We start from the raw sequence: 16669 nt of genomic DNA, 5'->3' as shown, positions 1-16669 counted from the left end.
TGCCATGTTGCCCCCGGGTGACTCCGGGCACAGCGTCCCGCCTCGCTCACGCCCTGCTGACGTCAGCTGCCCAGGGACCCGAGGATCGACTGTGACCTGCAACCCCCAAACGCTGGATTTCTCTACAGGAAGCCCTCAGGTACCGTAGAAACTTAGAAATCATTTGGTTGGAGACTATTTACTGAGAACAAAAGCAGTTACAATATATATCACTTGGTGAAATAGTTTCATAGAGGGGTATGGTACCAGTTTTATAAATGTATATGTCTGAACAGAGGTGTTTTTGAGCTGGGATTTTACACAGCAAATGTTAATAGTCATTAGAATGATTCTTACTGTCCTTTCTGAACGTTCCAAATCTTTGACAATTAACAAATATCCTTTGTCATAAAAATTAAATATTCATTATTTATTATTATTTAAAAGCCAAGGCCAATAGTTTCTGGAGGAGAACAAAGCAATGCGTTCTGGGCACTACCAGAGGCCAGCATTTTCCACACTGCAGACCAGTGAACACGTTCCTATGAGGCTAGGAAATACCAGCTTCTCCATCGCTAAATCCCTTGGAAGGGAGCACATCACCACATGATGCCCATGGCACAGCACATAGTAGGTGCTCAGTAAACGATGGCTGAATGGACGAGCGTGAAGGCCTCGTCCTGCTCCAGCCCATTTTGGACAGAATTCCTGTGCTCTTGCCCCTTGTCCTCCCTTCCCTCTTGCTCTCGCAGAGAAGAGAAACACTTCTGAGAACAGGTTGCTACTCTCACCAGCTTCATGGGCATTAACTTTTTTTTAATTCTACTCTCACGAGTGCAAATAAAATAGACCCTTTCTCACATGTGGGACAGCAAATGGGATGTGGGGAGAGGGGACCTGGAGGTGAGTATATCTGAACTAGAGAACTGGACAGCAGGGAGGCGTTGGAGACAAAATAGCACCCTGTCAGGAAACCGCAGCCCCAATCCTGGTGCTGTGACACACAGGCTGTGAGACCCAGCCGGGCCTGTTTTCCCATCTCTGAAGAGAAAGATGCCTCACAGTGATGTCATCAAGGAAAGGTGGGATGACTAATTAGGCAAAGGCATTTTTGAAGGCAACTGTCCTATTTAAATGCAAGGTTTTCTTAGAGGTGAAGAAGGTACAAAAGTCAGCAGCCCTAAATTAAGAGCCAACAGGTAGACCTCTGCCCTGGGGGCATGTTGTTTTATCACACAGAATGCTTCCAGACCTAGTCCTCCTCCTCCATGAAGCCTTCCTTGATGATAAAAACTGTGATCTATTCTCTCTGATTGGCTTGGGCATTCCTGACCTGTCTGCTCATATACCACCCATCACCCCATCCCACCCTACACTTTCTTTTTCTCTGCCCCGCTAGTCCCCAGAGCCCTCAGGCCATCCGTCCTCAAGTGAATAGAGTTTATATATCCCTGAGAACTTGACAGAGGCCCTAGCAGAAAAGTCTTCTCATGCCCTGCAGCGTTAGCACGGAGCTCATTTCTCTAAAATCTGGTGAAAACTACTGCGGCTACCTCGATTTGAAATCTTTTACTGGCAATTGTATTGATTCCCACGTGGTGGCCTGGCCCCCGGACAAACTCCTGGTGTTGAACATCTCAACCCACTCTTACGAGGCACTCGACAAACCCAGCAGAGCCCCTCCGGCCCTCCCTTCCGACGTCGTGCGGCCTCAGGGCGCGCGCTCCTGGGGGAAGAGACCCCTACTTCTTTCAACTGTTTGCCTGGCTCTTTTAGATTTCATCGGACATAATCACCTCTTTTTTTTTTTTAAACAAAAATCTACCAAAGGCCTAGCTTTTAACTTTGTTGTTCTCTGCATTCACATTCACTGTTCTTCAGAGTTAATGGTCAAAATATACACCGGAGTTCTGTGAAACTAAAAGTTCCCCCTGATGGCCAGCACTCCGTCTCAGCAGTTCCTGCCCCACGCTCAGGCTGGTTATTAAAAGTCATCTGAAAAATGTCTCCACTTGCTTTTTAAGGATTTTTCCATTTTGCATTTCCCCCAGGGCAGTGAGCAAGGCTGGCCAAGGGAGATTCACTAGGAGTTCACCCCGAGTTTCCTGCACAGCAGCTCCAGGGCAGAGCCCTCCTCCAGTTGGCTTCCCAGGCCAGGCGGGAAATGCCACAGGGAGGGGGATAGGAATGATTACGGAAAGGGTATTAACGAGGAAAAATCTCGGATGAACTTATTCAAGTCAGGTTTTGTGGGGTCCAACTGGAAGAGATGATTTCACAATGGAGATCCTACCCAGAACCTAAAATTGCCTGAGAATTTTAGTTTCCGTGACTATAAAAACAAAAGCAAAAGAGGCCTACCACTCAGCAGCTCTCCAGTCCCTAGGAGACTGAGTACCCAGGGGCAATTCCTGGAGTCACTCCTCCCCCTAAGGCCTGATTTACCAAACACGGAACTTTCCCTCACTGAGCGCCCAGCCCAAGGAAGCAGCCTCCAAGAGTCACCCTTCCCTCCCTTGCAGTCTGATCCTACAGAAGCAGGAATCCCTCCTTTATTCTGCAAAGACTCCTTTCTTCCTCTCCTTCCTTGTTGCCGTTCAGCCATTGTCATTTCCTTGGGAGAAGCAGGACACAGAATCAGCTGGGGACTCCAGCTTTGAAAAGGAGTAATGAAAATGAGATTTGGTCTCATCAACCATCTCTTCACCCTTATCCTTTTCCTAATGCCACCCACTCTTCAAGGTCCAGGTTAGATTGCACCTCCTCCAGGAAGCTTTCCAAATTACCTTCTGCAAAGCTTCAAAAGAATCACCTCAATGGCCCCATCAGAATAGTGACCATGCTATAGAATGTCACTTTTTTGTGTCATTCTCCAGAGACAGTGACCTCCATGAGTTTAGAGTTGATATGTTTTGCGAGTTGTAGCCCCAGAGTCTAGCTGTCTGACGCAGTAACAGATGTTCAACAAATACATGTTCATTCACTGAGAACATTATAGGCCATACCTTTTTCTTCTAACCAAGGAACAGTGTGTGTGTGTGTGTGTGTGTGTGTGTGTGTGAGAAAACATCAAACACTGCTACTAATTTAACGCCATCCATTAAATCACTGGGCAGTGTTAAAAACTAAAAATATGAAAATTTTAGTTTCTCATGTATATGAACAGATAGTACAATTTCTATAATTCTTTCTGGCTATGTCAGTCTTGATAAGCAATGTGTCTTTATAAAATAAGCTTTATGGTTAGGGTTTTTTAGTTGTAAGACAGAGAACCCAAGAGGAAGGAGGCTGCTCCATCTCGGCTGGAGCCAGAAGTCCCTGGTCCCCTTTCATCCCCTACATTTGGTCGTTAATTCAATATAATTCAGTAGCTTTCTCTAGTCCTCTCAGTTTATCCTAGCATCCCAAAGAGCACATAGTGGGGTGGGAACTCATGTCAAACACTGGTTTAAATTTGATTGAAATTAATGTCACTCACTGAATTTACTGGCCGGTCTGCCCTTTCTCAGTAGCCCTGGAAGGCTGGAACCACTTCGCTGGCTTGTTTTCCTTCCAGACCCCCAGGACCGATCGGAGTTCAATGAGCTGAGGGCAGGTGGGCTTGCTGCACAATAGGCTAAGTCACTCCTGCACCGCAACCTGGCCATTCAGTGGGCTGCGGGGACCAGAACAAACCCGTGACCTGACTTCGTGAGTGACGCCCGTGGCTTCGCACAACCACCACCACTGGTCCTCACACCGGGCCTGGTACCCGCACCTCACACACATCAAGTGCCGTCAGCAACCTGTGGAGCAGCCAGAAACCATGAGCAGCCCATCAGGAATGTTTCCATAGGGGCTGTTTTCGTCCTACGAACTGAAAAATAAAGGCTCACCTAAAAATAACTAAGCCTGCCTTTAAACATTATTGATGCTCTGGGTGTCTAAATTAAACAAGAAGGCAAAAAAGCTACCTCTGTTTGTACTTCACTTTGGCATTGTAAGCACTTGTTTACATCCTTTACTGTGAGTGACATCATGCCATCAGGGCCTGTGTTCCTCAGCCACATAAACCAGGTTCGCATTGGCTCAGATGAGCTGCCCTTTCTTTTTGGGAAAAGTGAAACTAAAGCAGGACTGACCTGTGGCTACTGAGCGCAGCAGACTCTCCCTGGTGACTTCCCAAGCTCCACCATGGACAGGGGGCTCACAGGACCCCACAACTAGAATGGATGCCTCCCGGGATGTTGGGTCTCTTAGCAATGTGTCCAAAGAAAGGATACTAGTGTGGAGCCCCGCCCAGGAAACCTGCTCCGTGAAAGAGGTGGCTCACCTGCTAGGGGTAGAGGGAGAAGGGTGTTTCCCCACCGAGGGGATACTGTGCGGAGTCCGGCATGTGAAAGAAGCAATGCAGCGTCACAGCAAGGCCCCTCCGGGTCAGGGGTCCCAATCCAGAACAGGTAGCTAAGTCCAACTCAGCCCACGTGGAGAATCTGTGGGCAAAAGACTTTGACTTCCCTAAAATCTGGGAATCTTTCTCACTGGTGTGAAGAGTGGAAGAGAGAATTTCTAAAAATCTTCCAATCTTCCGATTCTGATGGAGAACACTTATTACTAGGTGTGAGGCCCTGTGAAGGCACCAGGGGAGATAAAGAAATACTGGACACATTCCTCATTAATCTAGAATTATGCTCAAGAGGAGAAAAGAAGAAAGCTGACCTTGAGGTTAATCCTCTATTATCGTGCTGGGCCTTGTGTGTGTATGTGTATACACAAACGCACAGACCTACAGACTTTAGGCATTATGTAACACACATCAAAGACAAGGATAGCTAATGTAAGTCCTGTACTTGTTCAGAAATGGGATTTCCAGATTTTCTGAAGCTATTTCTCATTTTATAAGGGATCAGAGGAATATGAAGAATTCTATTAGATGTGGTTCTCAGTGTGGAATAGTGGGGCAGAGTTTGAGATCAAATAATTGAGAAGCAGTAGATTAAATAAAAAGAACCTTTCAGCCCTGGCTGGTGTGGCTCAGTGGACTGAGCACTGGCCTGTGAGCCATAGGGTCACTGGTTTGATTCCTGGTCAGGGTACATGTCTGGGTTGCAGGCTGGGTCCCTGGTAGGGGGGTGGTGTGAGAGGCAACCTCATGTTGATGTTTCTCTCCCTCTCTTTCTCCCTCCCTTTCCCTCTGTGTAAAAATAAGTAAATAAAATCTTTAAAAAATAAAAAAGATAACTTTTCTCTTTTCATTGCAGGTTTCCTCAGGGACTTTAACAAGCAAATGTATACCGAGAAATTCCAAGAGTGGTCAAGACTACAGTGTTCCGAACTATGGGCCACAGGGTCCTCTGTCCTTAGAGCTTCTCAGGGGAGGAGGGCCCTGAGAATCGCCCCTTGGGAGACAGTGTGCCAAAGAGATGCGCTGTGTCCCCAGCACCCGGCACCCGAGAATGATCCAATGAAATGTAACACACTAACAATCAGCCACACGGCCAAATGAGCAACTGCTGAGCTCTAGGCAGGAAGACTGGCAGTCGTGGTGACGTGGAGGTGAGCGTGTGCCACTGTCTGTGCTCCAAACGGAACGGGCACAGGTGAGAGTTTCGGGGGAGGCCGCCTTCATCTTTACAAGAAGCCCAGGGCTACAAATCCATACGGCACCTGCAAAGACTCTTACTTTTTTTCTCCTAAGAAAGAGGTCATAAGAGCTTCTTAAAGAACGCTGGCATTTCTCCTCTTTACTAGGAATAAGGAATAACTCAGAGGTCAGACTCCATGAGGTAGTGACAGATTATCTTTGTTTCTTTACTGCCACCTTCTGGTTACCAGGTGCCTACGTGACAAATCCAAAATGTCAGCTACATTTGTATATCGCTATGGCATTTTAAGCACTTGTTTACGCCCTCTACCTCCTCGGACCTTAGGCAAGTTAAGAGCTGTAAGGGTGGCCTTCATTCTTTTTCCTTTGACCTGAAGGCAGCCAAGAACTTTAGGGATTTGCACAGCGATAGTGAGTTGGGAGCAGAGCGAGGACTCACTATACCTGTTGGTTTCTCCAAAGAGCAAACACGGGGTTTAGTTGTTTGGCTTTGTCCGGATACATCTGCAAAGAGTTCTACAGCTCTCTCATGCCCTCACAAATCCAACCTTGAACGGGAAATTCCATGCCCGTAAAAAAGAGGATGCTGTTCACATACACCCTGATCTATTCAAGGGTAGAATCCATTCCACTTTACAAGGTTTTTGAGAAAGAATGTAAAGGGTTGATAACTGATTTTTCACTGAAGGCTGAGATACCGTAGGCCCCCCAGTGCGACTCCAAGATGGCGGTCCACCAGCTGTGTCCTACACATACCTTGGTTTGGAAGCAGCAATAGAGTTGGGTTAGGTACGGGTGTTTCCGTGCTAGTGCCAAAATCCTCTTCTCTGTCATCGTGCAGTCCACGTCATCGTCCTGCAGGATGACGTCCTTCTTTAAGACTTTCACAGCATATACTTCATCTTTGCCTTTGAGCTCTGCCAGCATGACCTGCAATCGACCAGAACCACCCGGTCAGTGTATATGGGGAGGGGAACAAAGGGGAAACATGAGTCGATACCGACCGCCTAAAAACTGACTCCCTTTCCCTATCCTTTTAACTACTGTGGCATCCTTGACAAATGTGCAAAAAACTACCCGTCCCAATACAGCTATTGCCACAGATTTATTTTTCATCTCTAACACAGTGTCCAGGCAAAGAAGAGTTCAACGCACATCTGTTAATTATTCACATGTTCACATACATTTCTCATACTTGCAATTATACCATAGTAAATAGAATAAAGCACTTTTTAAAACCAAACAGTAGTTCATAAACAGTTTTCTGTACAGTCTTCACCATTATCATGGTATCTGATACTCAATTCAAGTAAGTACATTACAATTTATTTAACCTTTTACCTCCTACTGGACACTTGAGTTACATGTAATTAATAAGTATTATATAAAAATTGCAGAGAGTAGTTTTGTACATATACTTTTTTCTTTCTTTTGGGTCATATCTTCAAGACAGACAGTGTTAGAAGTAGATGATGGGGTTAAGTATTCACGCATTCCTAAGATTTGCAAAAAGGATGTACAATAGAATCTGCCACTAGTGACAGAGAAGTCCTTTAGTTTCATGGCAATTTACCAACGCTGGGTGCTTTCACTTAAAGGTTATTTTGTTCATGCAGTGGGTATGAAATGCTACCTTAACACTGTTTTAACCTGCAATACAAATTTCTAAATATTTGTTTTCTAATTAAATTTCTTTTCTGTGAACTATTTGTCGGTCTCCTCTGTCTAGTCATCTTCAGTTTTATATTATTTTCTTATGCATGTGTATGAGCTTGATATATGGACATACTAAGACTTTACTTTCTATTAAGGTTTTTCTAAATTTGTTTTAAAATTTTCTGTTATTGTTTTTCCTACTGGATAGGATCATTTATCTTCACATAGTTGAATCTCTCCTTGTCTCCCTTTGTGGTTTCTCCTATAGTTTTGAAGCTGGCAATATGATTCCTTCTCCAGAGAACAAATGAGCAGCTCTGTTTCTTGGTATTTTTGTACTCATTTCCCTACAAATGTTGTAACAGGCTGACTTCACCAGTGTTTTAATAATATTAAAACCTGTGCCTGCGCAGAGCCAGGGAGATGGGTGTGACTCTAACGCGTGATGTGATACAGCTTGGAGGTGGCTTCTACATCCTGGGCCGTGCCTGCCCGGACTAACTATGGCAGCCCAAAAAGGCAGAGAATATGGGAGTGCCAGCCCATGTTGCCAATTGTGGGAAGAGCTGGAAATGGCGTTACAGAGGAGGTTCCAGGTTGGGGTTTAAACAGGAAGGTTGGCCACCATGTGGAACAATGCGGGACCATGTGGGTCAATAAGGGTTGACAGGACTCTCGCCTGTGGACCATGAGGAGGTGCCATGTGGTTTTGGATTCAGAACTGGAGACCGTAGCGACACAGCTGATGGTGCTGGGAACCTCGGGAGGCCTGCGCAGCAGAGCATGAATTACTGGGAGGAACCAGGAGAAGCGAGCTGCGGACTTCTGGTTTTTCCTCCTGGAGGACTGTACTTCTGGCTGGCCTGCTCTGAGACTGGCCCAAATGGGCAAAGGGGGTGGGGGGGTGGGGGACAGGACTGTGTGTTTGTGGGTATATCTTCGTTTCCAAGAGGGGTGAGATTTAATGGCAGAATCATGCCATTATTCTAAACCTGTATAACTTTTAATTAAATAACTCCCTTCATTTTTACCAAACTCTGGCATCGAAAGCCGCAGTCCTGAATATGACGGTGGGCATAAAGGATCTGGAGTAAAAAAAGACCCACGGGCAGGGGGGTTGTTTCTGTAACAATGTGAGCGGCCTTTCTCCCATTCAGTAACTCACTCAGTATAGTCCCAGGGTAAGTTGTGAGAACTAAAGAACAGTAACTCAGAAACTCAGTGAGGGAATTCAGGATGTTAACTTGAAGACCTGCAGTTGCCCACACACAACACAAACTCCTTAAAACTGGCTCACTTCGACAGGGATTTTTCCCAAGAGAAATGTCTAAAATGCTCCAGAGTCATCCCAGGTCCCGTCCTGCCTGCCTACACCACACGGGAACCTGGAGACTCGGAGGCTGCACGTCCCCCTGGAATCTTGCTCACAGTAAACCCTGCTCACGTGCTGGAGTCACACCTGCCAGAGGACTGGGGTTTGCTTCTCCTATAGCCAGTCTCTAAAGAATGTGATTACTTCAGCCTTTGCCATTCAAATAAACCCAGTCACCTTCCCAAAGCATTGATCTCAGACGGAGATGGGGCCGGCAACCAGGCCCTGTACCCTGGGGGCTTCACAAAGCCGTTCTCTTGGGAGCGGAGTGGAGACAGGGGGCTCTGTCCCTCGGCAAGCCTCCTCACTCACAGGCTGACACATGAGGGCCTGCGACTCCGCACCCACCCCCTCCAGGAGCTCCCAGAGGCAGGGCCCCTCTGCCCTGGGAGGTCCCTGAAAGACAACGCCCATCCACTCCCAGGTGTGGCTTTGCTACGAGCCAAGGAGCCAAGAAATCATCAGGAATCACAGCCAAAATGTTAACCAGCATCCTAGGCTCTCTGCCCTTCTACCTTTTGCTAAAATGGACAGGACGTACTGTTCCATCTCACCCCACCTTCAGAATGGTAGCTGGCCGCCAGGAGTGCTTTATGTGAGCACCCTCTGCCTCCACGCCGCACACCACTGTGCCCGTCCCCGTGGGGAGCAGGATAGGGAGAATGGCGCCGAGGGCAGAGGACCCTGATCCAAGATCGGGGTGACCCCCCACCCTCGTGCCACAAGCAGAGGGTAAACAAAGTGTTTAGTAAGTGCCAGAAAAGCCAGTTACACAATAGTTCATTCCCAAAGTAACACACTCTAAGATTTGTTTTGAGCCCTGAGGTCACTGAGGGCAGAGATTCTAGAGTTCATTTCTAAGTCTCCGTAATGAATTAAAACCAGAATTTCAGATGATTCTGAAGGAGGAAAGAAACGCAATGTCACTCGTGTTGATGATGAAATGCCAAGCACATGTAAAGCAACGGAAACCTTCAGAGTACTTTCTCACCCACCAGGTCACTTGGTGGTACCTGTTCCCATTTAACAAGTGAGATACGCCGAATCCCAAAGAGATAAAATGCTTCCAAGGAAGTCCCACAGCCAGTTAAGAGCAGAACCCTGGCTCCGATACACTTGACCTCAGGTCACTTCCACTCAGTAAGCGAGGAAAACATAACAAGACCGGGTGGGAAGTTCATCGCTTAACCTTACATCAAACAAACAAGGGGATAGATGCCACAGGCTTCCACCGACACAGCCCACAGACCTTGCCAAAGCTGCCTTTGCCCAGCACTTTGATGAAGTTGAACTCCTCCAGGCCCAAGCGCTTGGCCTGGCCTTGCCGGACTTCACCGTTCTCGCCCGGGCTCGCCAGCTGGCCATCCGTGGATGCGGCTGCCCTGTGCTCCTCCCCTCGGTTGTCAAATGACAGGGCCTTCCGGATGTTGTTTTCAAGTTCTTTTAATTCTAGGGCCAAGGGTGACAAGAGAATGCATTAGTACACACCTCATGAGCCCTTCCAATGAGGACTCAAAACTCAGAATTTCACCCCCACGAGCTCACAAGCCTCTTTTTTGCTCTTTGTAGCAACCGATCCAGTGCGGCATCCCTGTAGGTTCCTTTTTGTGCTCCGCACATGCTCACTGGTGCCAGTGAACAGCAGGGCCTAGGCGTGCAGAGAGGAGGGGGACACGCCCACCAGCCAACTCCTCCTGCTTAGATTGGGACCCTGAAGGCTCTCTGAAAGACCCCGTAGGCTAGTAGCCTATTCAATTATTCTTGGTTAGTGCAAGAATCACTGCCTTCTCTCCAGAACCTTGCAGAGTTCCAAAGGCGATGGGTAACCTTTGGGTTTCCTTTGTAGAGATTAACTGAGAACTGTCATCTTGGTAATAAAATTATTTCACTTTCTAAAGGACTTTACTTGGCTTTGTTGCTGGGTTTACTCTAAATACCCATCTGATGCATGGGAATTTAACAAAGAGAGCAAGGAGCTGATCATTAACCAAAGAATTACTTCCCAAGTGACATGGTGCAAATTTATCTCAGATGGGGCTGGAATTCCTCAGTACAGTGTCACATTGGTGAGATGGTCCTGCTTCCTCCAGAGTATGAGAGCAGAACTCCCTGGCGGTGATAATGCTAGAAGATCCTTTGACCTTTTCCCCTTGAGGGACTTTATTGTTAGCTATTAATTCACCAAGACACATGTTCCTCTGTCTATCGGGTTGGCCAAAAAGTCCATATGATTTTTTTCCATAAAAGAAAAGATATTTTTCATTTTCACTAACAACTTTATTTATTTGGATATTTTGAGTATGTTGCCTATCTCCTGTGTTGCATAACATTAATTGTCAATTAATGTCTCGATTTGATTGCTATCAACTTCAACTGGTCTGCCCGACTGTGGAGCTTTGTCCTGTGAGAAATCTCCAGCTCAAAACTTCACAAATCAATTTTGACACTTTTGATCAGTCATAGCACCTTCTCCATACACTGAACAAATCTTTTTCTGCATTTCAGTTGCATTTTTACCTTTCTTGAAACAATAAAGCATAGTATGCTGAAAATGTTTAGTGTTTTCTTCCGTCTTCAATATAAAATGGCTACACAAAAATTCATCAATTTTTTTAAATGCATGCTGATATGACAGCCGTCACAATACAGTCTAACAAAATTGGTTTGATTGAAGTTAAAGACAATGAAGCACTACTAGGGCCACCTTAAGGCAAGAAAATAAACTTTTTGGCCAACCCAATAGAAATGGGCACCTTGAGCATAATCCAATTTTGAGATGCCTGTGAATAAAGCTGGGATTACAGAAGGAGAACACTGACTTTCAGCCCTTACGAATCAGAAGCAGCCGAGAGTGGTCAGATGCTGTTTGACACAGAGATCTTCAGCTTCTTTCCATAAGCACAGAGGCCCATGAAGGCTCGCTCGAGAAACCCGGAGATCTTTCTCAGAGCTGGTGTTGGGCTCCCCTCCTCAGGGGGTTTCCTACCACATACTCTTACCTAAGCATAACTTTTCGTCTCAGCATAGGGCAAAAAGTCTCAGTTTCCAAGGCAAGTTATCAAATGTATTTTCTTTAAATGTCTATGTGTCCTTACAACAAAGGACAGAGAAACCGTCACTGTTCTGTAATAATGCCATGTCTTGCTCAGAGGGCTTTCACAGTCATCTGCACTCACGTCACTGCTGGGTAATACTGGTACCTGCATTCACCGGGGCCAGAGCAAGGCCCGGGAGGTCCCGCGCTCGGCCAAAGCTGGAGAGCACACTGGGCAGGAACCAGGCCTAGAAACCTGGTCACCTCACTCTCACTGAGGGTCTCTTTACCATATGACCCCATCTCCCTGAAGGTCTCAGAGGGGGTCTCAGCATTAAAATGGGAGACATGAAAACACCCACACTGGTCCAGGGTGCTACCTATTTGTTCTGAGGGTCACACAACATCATCAGATAACTTACAAATGGGTTAAGACTATTTCGGGGTGATGCATGACACACATGTGCAGAAAGTAATCAGAGCATCACAAAGAGAGACTCCGACAAATTATTTTGTGGCCTCGGGGCTGGCACACTGGCCCTGCAGCTGTTCTATTCTCCCCTGGGTAAGGAGAGCTGGGTCACAAGGATGAGCTCCAAGGAGGGTTTGACAGCACAGGTTCTGAGTGGGGGGACCCTAAGCCAGGAGGGGCACGATCTCACCCTCATCCCTGGCATAGACCCTGACCTTGGAACAAACCTTTTCAATTCTCTGACCTTCTGCTTCCACCCAGGAACATGAAAACGGTAAAGGAACCCCAGCACAGACTTGGTGTGAGCAGAACATTCGAATGATGAACACAAAAGGGGGCTACAAACAAATCCGGGCACTACAAGGCAGTGATGGCTAGCTCTGCCCTGCAGAGGCACGCTTCCCTCCCAGCCAGAGGGGAAGGTTTTAAATGTGTAAGTCCTTGTTCAGCCTCGACATTCTTGCCTGCAGAGTCAGGCAAGAAGGAGACAGCTGAGCTGAGCTTTCAGGGGAGTAAGGCCCAGAGCTGGCTTCCTGCCCACTTCTGGCAGTCTCTTCCCTAGCGCTGTCCTATCCCCCAACCCCCCCAACCCGCCCTGATCTCAGGCTTTGGGGGTGATGGTTCGAGTCGAGGGGAAGGAAATCAGACTCGGCTGAGTGACGTTGTCAGGCCTGGGTTAGGCACTGTAGACCCTGGGGCAGAGTGGGAGGAGAAGGGGCTGTCCCCACTCCCTCTCCTACACTCCGAACCAAGGAAAAGAAAGAACCACAGCATCACGTGCTCTCCTCTCTTGCTCTGGCCTGGAAGGGATTAAAGGTAGAAAGCCATTTGGTGCCTCGCCCTCAAGAGAGCCTTGTAGAGTGAAAGAACAGCTAACAAGTCAACAGGGAGAGTGTGTCCCCAGACCTTCCAGGGCCGCTGACTATTTGGGCTAACACAAGGTCACTCTTGAGTAGAGAGGTCTCAGCCCCTTGGAATGTCCAGCGATCAAGCTCAGAGGTAAAAAAGCAAATCTGAGGGTCTCACCCTGGTCACAAGGGGAGGTGGGTGCTGACTTGGACCGATCTTCCTCAGAGGGTGAGCTTCCAGAAGCAGGCTGTGGGGACTCAGCGCCAGCAATGAGCTAGAGAGAAGGAGAGAGAAAGGGGTGGGGAGAGGCATCAGAAAGGATGGTGGTGAGTTTCCCCAAGGTCAAAAGCATCGGGATCCCACGCCGCCGAGCACCAAAGGAGCTCCTGCCGCACAGAACACTTGTCGAACTGATCGTCTGAAAGCACAGTCACGAGGGTTCATTTGCCAATTAAAGAAAAGAGAACAAGAGACTTCAGGTTGTTCAATTTGTATTCTGTCCAAACACAACTAATCTTTTAAAGCAAAACTCAACCACAGCCCCTTCTGTAAACCTCCCTTGCCTGTCCACGCAATGCAAGTCCCCTCACCCAGCGTGACAGCGACTCTCCAACACCAGTTTGGCATTTGCTCTTCATCCTGCTCGGCTTCAGCCAACAACATCTGCATGTGTAACTGTGCAGGGCTCTCTACTTAGGTAGACTATGGGTTTGTCGAAGGCAAAACCCTATCCAGGACGGTACTGACTCCCTGCTGACTCACACAAAATGATACACGTTAACAGACGCTCAGTAATGCTTTCAGATGTATTGATATTTGTTGGCAAAGTTTAACAGAACATTCCCAGTGAACTCTATTTTCTCCACGATTGCTGGCATGTCCGTTTTAAGTTCCCACTGAAGTCAGAGGTTTGGACTAAGAGACCACAAGTACATCTGCTCTTGGTCTGCCAGCTGTGTGCACATGCCCCTTCTGGATGATGGACTGACTGCTTGCAAGGGGCCAAATGAAGGGAACAAAAGCTCCAGCAAGCCTGACGCTCCTACACAGAGGCCCTTGTAGCTTCTGACCACAGGCATCTGCCTCCTATCCTCTCACACTAACTTGAGCTTCTACGTGGTTCCCTTGGCTTTCTCCAGCTTTTGCATCAGAAGTATTGCAGCAATAAAAACAGCAGGACTGAGCTCCCTTAGTCTTTTACTCTGCTGCTTCCTGAATTTCTCCATGTTGGCTTCTTACCACCAGGTTCCCAAATCCAAGATAGACTGGCGTTATAGCCCATGTAAATATGGGAGAGAAGGCAGATACTCAGTTCTCTTTTAGGTGTTTCATGACAATAGAGATTCTGTCTCAATGTACCTCTAAGGAAAACAAAGTCTTCTGAAATGGCTCTGTCTAGAATTCCTCAATGTGTGTATCCAATATTGTCAGCACATGGTGTTTGCATAACCAGCCTCATTAGGGGGGCCCTAGAACCCTTGGGTGCCAATCTTTTGCTTGCAATTTCAATGCCTTGGGTCAGTAACATAAGTCCTGTTTCTACCAGTGGGACATAACAGAGCAGAGAAGAGCCACCGAGGCACAGATTCTCACAGTTAACCAGGAAAAGAGACGTTTTCCCCCCCCTGCAACTCTTGTAAAACAGCTTGTTTATTGGCAAGGTAGAGAACAAACCGTTTAAGAAAATGAAAACAATCCATATCTTCCCATTCCATGGAGAAGGCGCTTCTGAGAGGCACCAGGGAAAGGGTGTGGCAGTTTCTAAGACGAGAAGGGAAACGCAGAGCCCTTCAGAAGGCATTTTAGCGCAAAATTTAGGAGAAGCATTGAGGAGTCATGATTGTAGGGGCACCCAAGAGTTAGGCTTGCTGTTCTAGTAAAAGCTGGAGAATGCCCGGTATTGGGCAATGAGGGCCACTGCCCAGCTACCTCCACCAGGATTTCTTGCCCAGTGAACTCCGTTCTGATTCTGTCATTACTTAGTTTGTTCAAAGACCGCCGACATTTTCTAGATTAGCAGCCTACAATAAGAGGGACCTTCAAACAAAATGCCATAGATACCTTTCCCCTCTGTTTACATCTGTGGGCCCTGAATTACCAAAACAACATTTTTGCAAATGAATCTCTCTTCCTACTGACGTTCAGAATGTCACATGGATAGAGACAGGACTTTTGGTCTCCAAAGAGAAGCCCAGATGTTTCGTGTCAGGGGGCACTGACAATACTCCTGGGGCAGCTGAGTGCCGGCACTATCACAAAACTTGGCTTGCTCCCTCGAAAAGAATGTGGTTCCAGCCCTTCGTCCATTTAACCTCATTACAGCGATCCCAGAGGCAAAGTTCAAACACGACATGGCTTTCCTGCTGGTTCTGGAGGCCGATACGCCTACTTCCTTGCCTAGGACTGCCCCGCTTCTCTAGAGGGAGTTCCAACTGGCTTTGTTTTCCCTCCACTTTGGGAACTGAAGGACACTTTAATGTTACCTGCCTGACCTCCTTTTTTTTTTTCTTTTAAGCACCCGCTGTTTTGAATCCAGTGTCTCACACTGAGCAATCTTGCTACTTCCCCCCCAAGCCCTAGCATGAAGCCAGCACTGAGGTGCTGGCCACAAAGAGCTCCAGGAACCCCACCGAGTGGCCCGTTACCTTTTTCCTCCTCTGGCCGCTGTTGGTGATTTTGTCTGGAGTGACGCCAAGGTCGGCCAGGACTTTGGCGATGCCCCTGGCGTCCACCCCACAGTTGGGAGCCACGTTGGTCTCGCAGCGTCGGTGAACGTTCATCTTGCAGACTGTAAGGAGACGCGGAGAAGAGACTTCAACAGTGTTCATGGCCTAAAACCGTGTCTGTTTTTTTCTGATGGTAAAAGCACTACGGGTTCATTTGATAGGGTTTGGAAAAGGCAGGAAGATGAAAAGAGGAAAATAAAAATTGCCCATCACCCTATCACAGAGAACTAAATGCACCCATCCAACTATCATACATAGATAACCCACTGTTTATCAATTAAATAAATGTCACATTCAAATTTCCTTTCAGGGGACAGAACACTGGCTGGAGAAGAACTTAATTGGCTTATCTGAAGAAAAGTTCATGTGGCTCGTGAACCCAAAGGGGCCGTGTGTATACGGCCCATTCTGTTCCTCTGCTGACAGGGGGTTATTGCCCAGAGAGGGAGGCCCGAACAGAGCCTATGAAGATGCCCATCTGAAAATGAGGAGACTGAATGAAGGAAGCTCTGAGGCACTTTTCAAATCTAAAATCCAGTTTCAACAGAACAAAGGCCATGCTTGCATGTTTTCCTTCGGCCGGCATCGCTTCGCTGTCTTTGCTACGGGACATCAAAGAGAAAACAAACTATTCGGGTTCCAGGCCAGCATGTAAGCAGCTTAGAAGTAATTACTCTGTCCTAACAAGTAAAAAGCTGAACAAACTGAAAAATCAACAACTCTTCTTGGATTTATCAGAAAAGTAAGGTCACAGGGCAAACACCATCCCCAAAATGGGAGTGACAGGCGACTCCCGTGAATCACAACCCACTGGGACAGAAACTGCCCAGCGGCAACCTCTGTGGGAACCAGGGCCCCGAGGGGAAAACCTGAACTGAAATGTGCAAACTGCCGAAGTCTCAGAGAGGACAAGCCTGAGGGTCCAAAACGCTAGGCAGATCCCACCCTTTTGTGAGTTTTACCTCTAGGAGTTCGACCAAGTTCTCATAGTGAATAT

The 16669-nt window shown here is 47.3% G+C and overlaps 1 protein-coding gene across 2 annotated transcripts in view; it reads right to left on the bottom strand.

The window, feature by feature from the left end:
- The window catches only part of PRKCE (protein kinase C epsilon), a 473918-nt gene that overhangs the window by 135045 nt on the left and 322204 nt on the right, over window positions 1-16669 (bottom strand). For both annotated transcript variants that reach the window (XM_036027919.1, XM_028515225.2), the window contains exons 7-10: window positions 15592-15734; window positions 13124-13220; window positions 9841-10040; window positions 6320-6493 (exon numbers count right to left, since the gene is read on the bottom strand). In XM_036027919.1, coding sequence (XP_035883812.1) covers window positions 6320-6493; window positions 9841-10040; window positions 13124-13220; window positions 15592-15734 — 614 coding nt within the window. The remainder of the gene's footprint in view (window positions 1-6319; window positions 6494-9840; window positions 10041-13123; window positions 13221-15591; window positions 15735-16669) is intronic.

Source organism: Phyllostomus discolor, chromosome 6 (assembly GCF_004126475.2).
Source record: "Phyllostomus discolor isolate MPI-MPIP mPhyDis1 chromosome 6, mPhyDis1.pri.v3, whole genome shotgun sequence".
NCBI classification, from domain to species: domain Eukaryota; kingdom Metazoa; phylum Chordata; class Mammalia; order Chiroptera; family Phyllostomidae; genus Phyllostomus; species Phyllostomus discolor.
This window is presented reverse-complemented; position numbering and strand designations above follow the sequence as displayed.